General features: G+C 42.3%; 1 protein-coding gene across 16 annotated transcripts in view; it reads right to left on the bottom strand.

Moving 5' to 3' along the window:
• Positions 1-870: 870 nt before the first annotated feature.
• The window catches only part of DAB1 (DAB adaptor protein 1), a 911,827-nt gene continuing 898,981 nt past the window's right edge, over positions 871-13,716 (bottom strand). For all 16 annotated transcript variants that reach the window (XM_051857724.2, XM_051857725.2, XM_051857727.2 and 13 more), the window contains one exon: positions 871-4,263. Coding sequence is in view for 1 of the 16 variants with exons in the window: in XM_070078442.1 (XP_069934543.1) it covers positions 4,219-4,263 (45 nt within the window). In the remaining 15 variants the exon portion in view is untranslated. The remainder of the gene's footprint in view (positions 4,264-13,716) is intronic.

Below are 13,716 nucleotides of genomic sequence, written 5' to 3'. Positions count from 1 at the left end.
GCTTCTGGAGTGTTTGTTAGAACTCAATCCAGGGTTTTAATATTTCCAAACTGTATGGAAATTGTTATTTCTGATCCACATTCATTTTGCTGGACTCTAACTAGTTCACTCATTTTCTCAAAGTTGGTGACATGTTTAATATCTTCTGTATCAGGAGGCCAGTTTGATGGCTTGTGTTTATGAAATTATTAACATAACTATTTCTAGGAAAAAGTAGCATATGCCATCTCAATGATCTGAATGTAATTTGATTGATTATTGGATGGACAAACTGATTTAGCCACAAAAGGAAATAAAGATCACACAGATTTATAATACATATAAACACACATACACACATAGACATTTTTGTTATTCAATACAGACAGAAGTTAAAATCCACCTTTAACTTTTTTGATGTGGGGGGGTGGGGAAAGGGAGAGAGAATAATCGGGTCCACCTTTGAGTCCCTTACAGCAGACAGCCTTCAAATGAACCACGAGGAACTCGCAAGAGTCTAGATGAAACTTTCCCAATCAGCAGTTCAGGAGTGGGTCTTCAGAGGACACCAATCCCTAGGGGTTCTTCCCCAATTTTGAGTTTCATGCCGACTGTGGTAAAAACACACAAATACACATGGCTTGCTTTTCCTGACAATGTTCTTCTTCCTCATTGTGGCTGCTTTTCCAAGCAGAGCCGGCCTCTGAATTCAACTCAATGTCTGAGGATGAATGCATCTAAGCTCCCCAGGGAAGCTTGCTCTCTCTAGTGCAGACCCAGAGCAGCAGAGGCCCCCAACAGGTCAGATGGACGCCTACACGGAAGCCATGTCCTCTTCCACCCCGTAGCCTGACATCTGGCAGAAACTTGGAGAATAAAGCCAGGCTAAGCTGTTGTTCTCAAACATGTTTATTTGTAATAGTTTTACATGGTGTGTTACAGAAATTAATGGAAAATTTCTAAAAATTTTGCTGTTCTGTTGAATGTGTTGTACATAAAGTTAAAAATAATGTGTCCATATATGTTAACAAACTGTCATCTGAGGTAAAGTTAAAGTAGGTCTAGAAATGTACTGCAAGTCATTTTTTCTTTCTCATCTTTATTAAAAAAATATGTGTCAGAACGCGGAAATTGAAATGAACCAAACCCACAGAGTAAACATTTTTCTTTAAAAGAAGGTGCCCAGTACATTACATGATGGGTTTCAATGGACACTGGGATGAGGACGAGCTATCAAAAAAGTCTTGCGGCATGTAGAGAGCGAAGAGCTATGGGGGATGGGACAGAATGACAGGTGGCGTTTCCCTGGTTTCAAAATTTAAAGTGACAAATTTAGTGCCAGTGAAGGATGAGGAATTAACAGTTGTACACATGGATTTTTCTACTGATCTACCCAGAACTGTGCAGACTCCCCATGCTCTTTTGGTATGCACACCTCAGCTCTAGTTTGGAAGTTCCACCGGATTCCTGGGATTGGATATGGTGGTGTTGGGCTCACCAAACAACGTTTGGGAAAAAAAATCAGAATTCTGCCTAAGAGAATACAAATGGCAGCTTAAAACCTTGACTTCATTTCTCTCACTTTAGTGGATCACGTGGGCATTGTCTTTGAGTTCAGAGCCAGTTGGGTTTTCAATCGTGCCCAGTGAATGATGCCAAGTCCACTGAACTGTCACCTTCTGCTATGACGTTCCCTCCGAACAGTACCTGAAACAGCAACATCAGCCACAGTTCACTCGGAATGTGTCAGGAGCAACCCAAAGAGTAGGTATGATGGTGTGATACTGCAAGACAAACTCAGACAGCCAGAGTGAGGGAGAAGATAGCACCACTGTATAGAATCAGAATCATGGACAACACAGCAATCTCAGCCATCTCCTCAAGGGAACTGCCTATCTTATCAAATCCGCAGCAAACACAACTGAACTGGTTTCAGGAAGACTCTCTTTGTTATCATGCCTTTCCCATTTCCCCCTCCCTGTAAAAGGGTGACCCAATCACAGAATGCACACACATTCCTGCAGTCATTACTGGTGGTAGCCACAGAGGGCAGTAAATAGCCCTTCCGGCTTTTCTGGTTCTTGGGACCTTTCACATCAGGAGAACACATATTCTCTAATGGCCATTTGGTCAGTTGATCTAACTGGAAAAAAACTGGATTCTAGTGACCCGGTTGTAGAAACGTGGGCACAAAATGCTAACAATCACCTTGATGGATCACTTTTCTCTTTGTGTTCAAGTGTACCATCATTTTAAAGTCAGTCTTCCGAATCATTCTAGTTTCTACTAATATGAGAAACAAAACATACAGGCCCATTTAAATCAATCATATCAATGTAAATGCTACTTCTCAAATTTTAAAATCAAGCAATAATTACTCCCCTTCCCCAGATCCAATTAATCACAATTCTTTAAAATTTTCTTCTTAGTGTTAAACCACTAAATTCAACATACTGCAACTGCATAGGAACATCAGGAAAACACATTTGACCTGTATAACAATTATCTGTAGGGCAAAAATATATAGATTCTTTATGAAAATCATGTGCTAAACACACAAACCAAACACTGCACTTTTTTGTCTCATAAATGTAAAAAAAGGAGGCTTAAACTCTTCTGTTTCATGTCCAAACAGTCCAGTGATTTATATGGGGGTAGGTGGGAGTGAAGAAGTGAGAGAGTTTGAGATTCTGAAGGTCAGGCCTTCAAAAGTGTGAATTGTCTTTTTCTTGTTTCACACACAGAGTGGTACTCTCGTGGAAAGGCTAGATTATGGAGTCACGTGCTCCTTGCCTGCTCACTTAGCTACTGATTGGCCAACAGCGCCTGCCAACTGTCCCTGAACTCCAGCTTCCTACCATATACACTAGAACAACATCCAGAATGTGAGCCCCATCCATCAAGTTTGTCACACCTTGCACTCAATCTGCTACCTTCTCTACAGTGTAATGGCATTATTAAAAAGCATTTTCATTAACATTTATATTTACAAAAAAAACTGACATTTTTTTTCATTAGAACTCCTTAAAGCCATTTCCCTTAAATATTTCAAGAGTTTAATGGTAAGGTTTTTTTTTTTTTTTTCAAGTTATAAAATAAAAATCCCATTTGAATTTTCTGATGTACAAAAAGAGATAGAGATGAACCATTTTGACACAGAGTCAGTTTGTTATTCTGAATAGTTATGTCACCATTGTTCCGTGAGAAGGTTGGTTTGTAAGATCCAAAAACCACATTAGCAGAATTGTACCAGAAGTATTTGGCAAATGACTTTTCTTTGAAAATGGCACATGGAGAAGACACTTGTCTGCATAGCATCACGGCAGCAAGGTATCAGGAAAATAAAAAATATCATTTTATTGTACTTAAGAGTTCAGAGCTTCTTAGGAATCAGATGCACTTTTTGTCTTGGTCATCAAATGGGATTCGACGTCCTTTCCTATTCCCAGGATGAAGGTTCAAACTGAAAGCCATCGTTCTTCATCAGGATGTGGAATAGAGAAAGGGCTGTTTTGGCCACATTCCCGATCATAATGCATCATCAACCACATATTTGTCATGTGATTTCAAGTTAATTCATTTCACATGAGGCGTTTTAATTCCCAGTTAGATTTCTTCACCCTCATCTTAAAAAAAGTCAAAAGCAATACAAAAATTTGTACACCCATTAATTTTCAAATGTAATAAAGAATGAACAGTTGGGGTGGGGTGGGGGAATGGCAGACCCGGACCTACGGAGAGATGAAAAAAAAAAAAAATCCTGTGTTGGAAGGCATATGGATGATATTGTGGTCACAGAGGACCCCTTGTTTTTAACTGAAAGAAGTCAGTGCCAACCCAGGTATAACTCACTGATGCCCGTCACTTCAAATCTGATGTCTCTACAGTCTACAGTGGTCAACAGAGAAATAAGGAAGGAATTAGGATTTCATAGACTGAGCCAGCAAAAACCCAGCTAAGAGAGCTCAGAATCTTTGTCAGGTAAGCATTTGCTTGACTTGTGATTGAATGTTGGGTGTGTTTTTTTATATTTTTGTGGGTTTTATTAATTTTTTTGTGCTGCCACAAATATCTGCCATTGGTTGCCCAAAGTGCTGAGTTCCCTCTTCTGAACAAGGTCCAGTGGGCCATCGTGAATTTCTTTGTGGGATGAGGTGAGGTGAAAGAATCCAAGAGAGCCTGTTGCGATGCTGATTTCCATGCCGGTCTCGAAGTACCCACTGCGAGCGTGCGTCAATGCTATTTCTCAGGTCTGTGGATCTGCCCGTAGAGCTGCTCCTGTGCCTGTGGATGGAGGGACAAAGTGAGACCTGCCCTGTTCCAGATGAGATGTTCTGGGATATTTTGGGAAACAAATGGGAATGCGACCGTTCCTGATGCACAACACAGGTTCTGTTTGGAATAATCATGGTATGTGTTGTTTTGGCAACATTTTTCATCCTCAAAAAGAAATGCATGCAGCCTCCCTTATCTGTGGATTTTCTATCTTCAGATTCAACCAGTGACTGACTGAAAATATTTTTAAAGCACTACATATGGACTGAACAGGTAGAGGCTTTTGCTTTCCTTACCATGATTTCTGCAATGATGCAGTCTAACAATTGTTTACATAGCATATTCGATGAGGCATTATACATAATCTAGAGATGACTCAAAGCATATGGGAGGCTGTGTTAGGTTACATTCAGATAAGATAGTGTTTGATATAAGGGATTTAAGCATTCATGGAGTTTTGGCATTCTTGGGGTGCTAGAGTGAATACCCCACAGATCTAAGAGACAACCATACCCACCCAGTTCTGTCCTTGAGTTTCAGGCTGGGACTGATCTCCCTGTTAGGGAAAAGCCTGGTTTAGAGAGCTGTGCAAGCTGAGTGATGTGTGCAAAGTAATTAACCTTTCTAAGCCTTAATTTTACCAACCAGAAAATGGGAAGAATACTATTTATTCTGCAGGGTTCTTGAGAGAATTGGGGATAACCCATGTAAAGCGTCTTAACACAATGCTTGGTGCCAACTGGCCTTCAGAAAATTTGTCAGGGGAATATGTATCTAACAGGTTTGCATATTCCTATGTCCACTCAAGACCACTGTGGTTCTAGTTCAAATTGCTCTTTGGTTCCCACAGCAGTAGTGCCTAGGTGAACTGATGAGCAAGAGAAATGGCAAATGTGCTGTTAGCTCTTAATTAAGAATTCTGGGACTCGTGCCCATTCAATCAGCTGTTTCACGGTTGGCCAGTCACTTGCCTGCTCCAGTGGGGCTGTCCTGAGATGCAGAGACTAGTCTGACACAGCAAACCTTCTGCCTACATATAGGTAGGAAGCAGTGATTGGCCTTATTTAAACCACTTCAGACTTCACTGGTGTTGAGATGGCCCAGTGAGCACTGGCCAAGTCCATCAGGCCATATTCTGGTCTTAGGCATGTTTGGGCCCTTTTATGGTCTTACTCTTAGATGTCTGTGCCAGAATTTAACAGGCACAATAATATCTTAAGTCTTCCATATTTTATGTCTTGACTTGTATCCTGCCATGAGAGCAGGTTGCTTATTTTCTGGAATCTATGGAATGAACTGGTATTCTGTGATCCTTTGCTATGTGTCTGGTGCCTTAATAGATTTCAAATACATAGTTTCTTTAACTCATCACAAGAGCCTTGTAAGGCAAATATTTCTCTCTTTTGCAAATACAAAAATCAAGAACAGAGAAGTTAAATAACTTTCCCATGGTCACACGGTAAGTTTGGACAAGAGACCTGAAAATAGAGTTCAGTGCATTTTCTAGTCTACTGAAACAACTGTCTTTGGTGTGTGTCTGTTGGTGAGAGAGAAAGGGAGAGGGAGAGGGAAAGGGTGAGGGGGAAGGAGGGGGAGGTGAGGGGGAGAGGGAGAAGGGGAGGGTGAGGAGAGGGGGAAGGAGAGGGGGAGGGGAGAAGGAGGGGGAAGGGAAGAGAAGGGACAGAGGGAGGGGGAGAGGGGGAGAAGGAGGGGGAGGTGAAGGGGGAGAGGGGCCAATCTTCTCATCTATCTATAGAGTGCTTCAGAATTTACAAAGTGACTTCATGTCTTTTTTTTAAAGTTTTTCCTCCCTCATTTTTTAAGTTTTTTTTTTCTTTTTCTTTAGTAAATATAAATTTCCAAAGTGCAGCTTATGGATTACAGTGGCTTCCTCCCCCCCATTAATTTCCCTCCCACCCGCAACCCTCCCATCTCCCGCTCCCTCTCCCATTCCATTCACATCAAGATTCATTTTCAATCATCTTTATATACAGAAGATCGATTCAGTATATATTAAGTAAAGATTTCATCAGTTTGCACCCACACAGAAACAAAAAGTGTAAAAATACTGTTTCAGTACTAGTTATAGCATTACTTCACATTGGACAACACATTAAGGACAGATCCCACATGAGAAGTAAGTACACAGTGACTCGGGTTGTTGACTTAACAATTTGACACTCTTGTTTATGGCATCAGTAATCTCCCTAGGCTCTAATCATGAGTTGCCAAGGCTATGGAAGCCTTTTGAGTTTGCTGACTTCGATCTTATTCTAACAGGGTCATAGTCAAAGTGGAAGTTCTCTCCTCCCTTCAGAGAAAGGTACCTCCTTCTTTGATGGCCTGTTCTTTCTACCGGGATCTCACTCACAGAGATCTTTCATTTAGGTCTTTTTTTTTCCCCCCAGAGTGCCTTGGCTTTCCATGCCTAAAATACTCTCATGGTCTCTTCAGCCAGATCCGAATGCCTTAAGGGCTGATTCTGAGGCCAGAGTGCTATTTACATCTGCAGCCAACTTATATTTGATCAAGGATCCAAAACCAATCCCTGGAGTAAGGACAGTCTATTCAATAAATGGTGCTGGGAAAATTGGATTTCCACGTGCAGAATCATGAAGCAAGACCCTTACCTTTCACCTTACACAAAAATGCACTCAACATGGATTAAAGACTTAAATCTATGACCCAACACCATCAAATTATTAGAGAGCATTGGAGAAACCCTGCAAGATATAGGTACTGACAAAGACTTCTTGGAAAAGACTCCAGAAGCCCAGGCAGTCAAAGCAAAAATTAACATTTGGGATTGCATCAAATTAAGAAGTTTCTGTACTTCAAAAGATACAGTCAGGAAAGTGAAGAGGCAACCGACAGAATGGGAAAAAATATTTGCAAACTATGCAACCAATAAAGGGTTGATAACCAGAATCTACAAAGAAATCAAGAAACTCCACAACATCAAAACGAACAACCCACTTAAGAGATGGGCCAAGGACCTCAATAGACATTTTACAAAAGAGGAAATCCAAATGGCCAACAGACACATGAAAAAATGTTCAGGATCACTAGCAATTAGGGAAATGCAAATCAAAACCACAATGAGGTTTCTCCTCACCCTGGTTAGATTGGCTCACATTCAGAAATCTACCAACAATAGATGCTGGAGAGGGTGTGGGGAAAAAGGGACACTAACCCACTGTTGGTGAGAATGCAAACTGGTTAAGCTACTATGGAAGTCAGTCTGGAGATTCCTCAGAAACCTGAAGATAACCCTACCACTCAACCCAGCCATCCCACTCATTGGAATTTACCCAAAGGAAATGAAATTGGCAAACAAAAATGCTGTCTGCACATTAATGTTTATTACAGATCAACTCACAATAGCTAAGACCTGGAACCAACCCAAATGCCCATCAACAGTAGACTGGATAAAGAAATTATGGGACATGTACTCTATAGAATACTATACAGCAGTCAAAACAATGAAATCCAGTCATTTGCAACAAAATGGAGGAATCTGGAAAACATCATGCTGAGTGAATTAGGCCAGTCCCAAAGGGACAAATATCATGTTCTCCCTGATCAGCAACAAATAACTGAGCACCTAAGGGGAAACTTGTTGAAGAGAAATGGACACTATGAGACACAGTGACTTGATCAGCTCTTGTCCTGACTGTTGATGTACAATGTAATACTTTATCCATTTTAGTATTTTTTTTTTGTTCTAGTACTATTGGTTGAACTCTGTAATTAACACACAATTATTCTTAGGTGTTTAAATTTTAACTGAAAAGTGATCACTGTTAAATATAAGAGTGGGAATAAGAGAGGGAGATGTACAATTTGGGACATGCTCAATCGAACTTGCCCCAAATGGTGGAGTTAGAAATGTGCCAGGGGATTCCAATACAATCCCATCAAGGTGGCATGTACCAATGCCATCTCACTAGTCCAAGTGATCAACTTCAGTTCACAATTGATCACACTGGTAGGTCTAAGAGTCAAAGGGATCACACAAACAAGACTAGTGTCTGCTAATACTAACTGATAGAATCAAAAAGGGAGCGAATGATCCAACATGGGAAGCGGGATACACAGCAGACTTCATGTCTTATTCCATCTGTGTAACAGCTATAGGAGTGGCATTTTTTGTTCTCATGCTCACTGTGAAGGTAAAAACTGAAGCTCAGAGAGATTCTATGATCTCAAGGACACTGTGTGGTCTCCTGTGTGTAATGTATTGTACTGCCTGCTTTGTAAAGTGGGAATGGCCTGGAAGATAACCTTGTCCAAGGTCATTATTTTGTAGATAAGGATGCCCACCCCCACCACAAAGACAGCTTTAACTGCCCCAGAGTCACACGTGCTTCCTTTGTAACCATGCCAACAGTAGAGCCCAGGACTCCTGCCATCAGACCTGGGGTGTTTTCTCTCGACCTCCTCATGTGTCTATTCCTCCAGGGGGAAGGAACTCCCTTGCCCATCCAAGGCACCCTGTTCTGTGAGAAAACCGAGAGCCAATTTGTCTCTCCATGCTCCCTACCGTAGTCTTCACATTGACCCTGACCTTGGACATATTTGCAATTCTTCCAAATAATGGATGACAGAGAGCATGGAATCCTACTGTTCCCATCAGGTCTCTGGGTTCCCACTTGCCAGCTCCCCCTGGCATTTTACACACAGTAACCCAGCCTAGTGGGTGCTCAGTGAGGATCTGCTAAATGAATGAATGGCAATGATGTAGCTCCCAGTTTCTTTAGTTTTAGCCCCTTGTCCTAAATACACATCAATTCCTCTTGGAATCAAACTGAGAAAAATGGAGAGCAGGATGATTTGAAAGCCTCTCATCTGTTCCCTGCCAGTATCTTGAACTGTCTCAGATACCTGCAGTATGGCTAACCCTGTTTCTTTACAACCCCTGGGAAGAAGCATTATCATTTACTTGTGCTGAGCTTTAAGGGTGCATCTTAATGCTTCCTGGGCAGACTTTCTCAGCTGAATCTTCTTTTTGGATGCCCTCAGAAGTCAGGCTTTCTTGATCTTACCCCACAATTTGCTCTCTTCTAATTTTGGAAACTAATTTATCCAAGTGAGAATGACACCTAAAAACAGAAGACGACAGCAGGCTCAGACAGGGTAATTAATGCCACACTGCATTAACTTTCTGCAGCTGAGATAAATATTCACACATCTCCTGCTTGCCGGAATTTAGCCTCAAATACCCATCACAACAGCAGTAACGACTGCAGTCAACTCTCAATTATCCCCACTAATGAAGGGGAGCAGTGGTGTGGAAAGCCCCAAGCAGCAGATAATCCCAAAGTCTGACACTGTGATGCATTATATGTTTTGGCAATAGCTTTACCTTCCTTGTTACAGAATCTTAAAGACTGTCAGAGCTGGAGGGGAGCTAAGAAATCATCTGATCCAGAAATTTCCGACCTGGCTTCTGCCAAGGTCATGATGAGATCTTCAAGCCATTTTCAATATTCCAAGAGGTCTAAACGCAATCGCATATTAACCTAACAGGCTGCTGTTGGTGTTTGTCTTTTGTTTGCTTTCTTCTGGTAGGCTCTATCACATCTTTGCCCCATTTCAAATCCCTCAAAGTCTCCTCATCACCTACAGGGTAAGGTCAGAACTCCTTAGCTGGGCACACAAATCCCATTAGTCTCAGAGTCCATTAGAGCTAACAAATACCACTCTAAAAAATAAATCAAAGCTCTACCGTAAGGTCACATACATCATATATATACATTTAAATCTATCTTTATGCCTCTGCCAGAGTGATCTTTCTGAAATGGGTTTGGTTGTGCCAGTCTGCTGTTTGAGGCTGCTCTCCTAGCTCCTTCTTATCTAGAGGATCACGTGAACTCTCAGGACTGCACTGAAGACCATCCTGATACAGCTCCATCTTCACGACCAGCCTCATCTGATACTGCCGCTGGCTCTACAAACCCTACCGTAGGGTCACCCTCGTGTTACAGGAACTTCCCATCTCTGAGCTTTGCTTCGGTCATTCCTTCTGTCTTCAGGGACTTCTTAGTTCTGCATTTGCAGTCCCAACGTTCAGATCCTGCACAAATATAAAGGCTTCCTGGACTCTGCAGGTAATGAGAGCCCTCTGCTCCTGGATACCTGCACCGCCTTGTGTAGAACTCTGTCTTCACTCCCATCATGGCCTCTCTTGGTATGTTCTACCCTGAGCAACTTGCACGTTAGCAGCCCAAATGCTGAGCCACAGTTCAGCACACACAAGGTGCACCTGCTAACAATGTGAAATATGAGGGTATGAATGAGTGAAGGAATGGTTGTCTTCTTAACGAGACTTGGCAAATACTTTGGAACTTAAAGCTCATCTAGTGGTTCTGACCTTTATTTTTAGAGGACACAAAGTAGGTGGTAACTACACTGTATCAACAAAAATGCAACCAACCCTCCAGCCTTTCATGTGTACTGAACACTCTGTTTTCTCAGAGGCCCAGTCAAGGGGTGATAGCATGGGGTCTGAAGCCAGGCAGACCAGCTAGTGTTCCTGCTGCCCACACTCCACAACTGCAGACCATCAGCACACACATGTAGTTGAACAAGTTAGGTTTCCTCCTCTTTGTAGACAGGGGCCTCTGGAGCATCTCCCTAGGAGGGTGTCAGAAAGCACTTACCACAGGGTTTGGGTATATGTGCTAATATGTTTTGGGGAGTGGTCAAAAGCAGGCTTTTTCTCTGGAATGGGATAACTCTATAAAGTATTTTAAAAATTCTTATAGAAGGCAGGAAGGATGGAGACTGAAGCCAGGATAGAGAAATGTAGGAAATAGTGAGCTGAGTGAGGGAGGATGGAAGGAGAAAATATGTTGCTTGCCTAGCACAGATCCTGGCCCAGAGGACATACTCTTAGAAAGGTCTCTTTGCTCTGCGAATGTGGTTTTTATCCTGCCTTTATGGAGTATGGTTTTAGGGCCAATGATCACCTATAAGTGTCTTTCCAAATGTCTTTTTCATAATACATAGCTACAGGTGCAACAGGGCTCTCAGTTACGAAATATAATAATGGCAGTGGATCAGCCCAGGGAAATTTTGCAGAATGAAAATGGAGTTAATCTAGAGAACCTGGCTGCAGGGCACTGTGGCTAGCAGAGACTCCCACTGCTGGCAGACTACTCCACGAGTTCTGTAAGTATGAATTATGTGCTCTCGTGAAGCCGCCAAGTAGACTCACACAATTAAGAGTAATAATAGCTTCTACTTACAGAAACTTTCAGTCTATAAAGGGCTTTCCTGGATCACACACACATGATCTTATCTAAGTGCTATGCTGAGGCTAAACCCTTGGAATTCCCAACCCCGTTTTATAGTGAGGAAGCCAAGAGTACTCCCAGGTGGGTGAATTGCCCAAGGCCACTCAGCCAGCACTGGGCAGACCTAGGACATGGCCAGGTTCATTCGTTTTTTCTCCCTTCCCTTTTCTTTTTCTTTTTCTTTTTTTTTTTTTTTTTTTTTTTTTTTTTTTTTTTTTTTGATAGGCAGAGTGGACAGTGAGAGAGACAGACAGAGAGAAAGGTCTTCTTTTGCCGTTGGTTCACCCTCCAATGGCTGCCGCGGCCAGCGCGCTGCGGCCGGCGCACCATGCTGATCCAAAGGCAGGAGCCAGGTACTTATCCTGGTCTCCCATGGGGTGCAGGGCCCAAGTACTTGGGCCATCCTCCACTGCACTCCCTGGCCACAGCAGAGAGCTGGCCTGGAAGAGGGACAACCAGGACAGAATCCGGCGCCCTGACCGGGACTAGAACCCGGTGTGCTGGTGCCCAAGGCGGAGGATTAGCCTAGTGAACCGCAGCGCCAGCTCCTTTTGTTTTTTTTTTTTTTTTTAAGATTTAATTTTGGCAATATATAAATAGAGTTTGCCATCTTAACCACTGTTAAGTGTATAATTCCATGGCATTAATTATATTCACAATGTTGTGCCACCATCGTTAACTCCATAAGTCTTCTATCATCCCAAATAGAAACTCTGTACCCACCAACCAATAACTTCTCATTCCCCTAAACCTCAGATTATGGTAACCTCTAATCTACTTCCCATCTGTATGAATTTACCTATTTTTCTTATTTTAGATAGACTTTACTGAGGTATAATTTATAAATGATGAAGTGCACCCATTTTAAATGTAGAATTGGATGAGGTCTAAGAAAAAAAAAAAGGCCTTTTTAAGTCTACTGTCCCCTCACTATCAAGTTTTCCCACTTGTAGAATATCAAAGCTGGAGGGCCATCTGTCCTTTTCTGCATGAAGGCATTGAGACCCTAGGCACGAGGGGTCCTTTCTCAATGTCATGTGGGAGACAGCTTAGGGCAAGAAGAGCAGCCCAAGGCTCAGATACCCATTTCTGTGCCGGTTTCTTCTTGATATCTTCCCCAAGCCTCAGCTCACTGGCATGAAGTACAGGGGTAACTAATTTCATATGTCACAGGACCTCTTGGAAGCCACCTAAATTGTGCTTATCACTTTCTACTCATTTAATGTTTATTGCATTTATTTCTGGAAAACTTGGCCCCACCTAACAAAGGGATGTCAAAAGAACTATACCTTTACTAGTAGGGAGAAGACGCTGCAGAATGCTGGTCTCAGATGTCAGGTCAGTGGTGATGCCATGCACAGCACTTGCTGAGCGAGCCCACCTATGCCCCATCTTTGCAGCCTGGGCTGAAATTAGCACCAAGCCAAGCTTGGAAGTTAAGGAGAACTGGATTGTGAGCTACGGCTTCAGTCCCTCAGCTGCTCAGGCAGTAAGTTCAGTCTCATGGTCTTTCAGTTTCAACATCTGGGAATAGCTCAGTGGGAGTTTTAAATGTCTTGGTCTTGGCTTGTCAAATGAAAAAAAAAAAAAAAAAAAAAAAGCCCTGGTAGCCAGGGGAGGAGAAACGAGGCTGAAATAACTTAAGCCTCTATCTGATCCATGGGTACATAAAAAATACTTGGCTTTTGGAGCCAGAAAGACCCCAGCAGTCCTGTATGGACTTAGGCAAGCATTTCACCTGTCTGTGCCATAGCTTCTTCATCTGTAGATTCCAGGGATTGTGAGAAGTAATTAGTGAGTTCATACAACATGAAAGATCTTAAGTCCTGGGAGACTTCCATTCTTTTTTATTTTTTAAAGAAGGGAAAACAAATATTTCTGATCTCCTTGAGCCCAAAGGTTGGGCCCTCAGGGTAGAAAAGTGTTCAAAAACACATTATGGATTTAAATATAACACCTTATAGACTGAGGCTGTCAAGTGCACTTGCTTCCTGGAGTCTTGGGTGCTGAAACCCACCTGGTGAATACAGAGACCTGAGTTCCCAGGGGGGTCTGTGCATGTCCCAATCAACACTGCATTTCCCCATCAATCATAACCACAATGATGGGCACGAATGACCTGCTTTGCCTATGCACATCATCTTCCTTGAATTTCTCAAGTAGA

The sequence above is a fragment of the Oryctolagus cuniculus genome, chromosome 7, assembly GCF_964237555.1.
Source record: "Oryctolagus cuniculus chromosome 7, mOryCun1.1, whole genome shotgun sequence".
In the NCBI taxonomy this organism is placed as follows: Eukaryota; Metazoa; Chordata; class Mammalia; order Lagomorpha; family Leporidae; genus Oryctolagus; species Oryctolagus cuniculus.
This window is presented reverse-complemented; position numbering and strand designations above follow the sequence as displayed.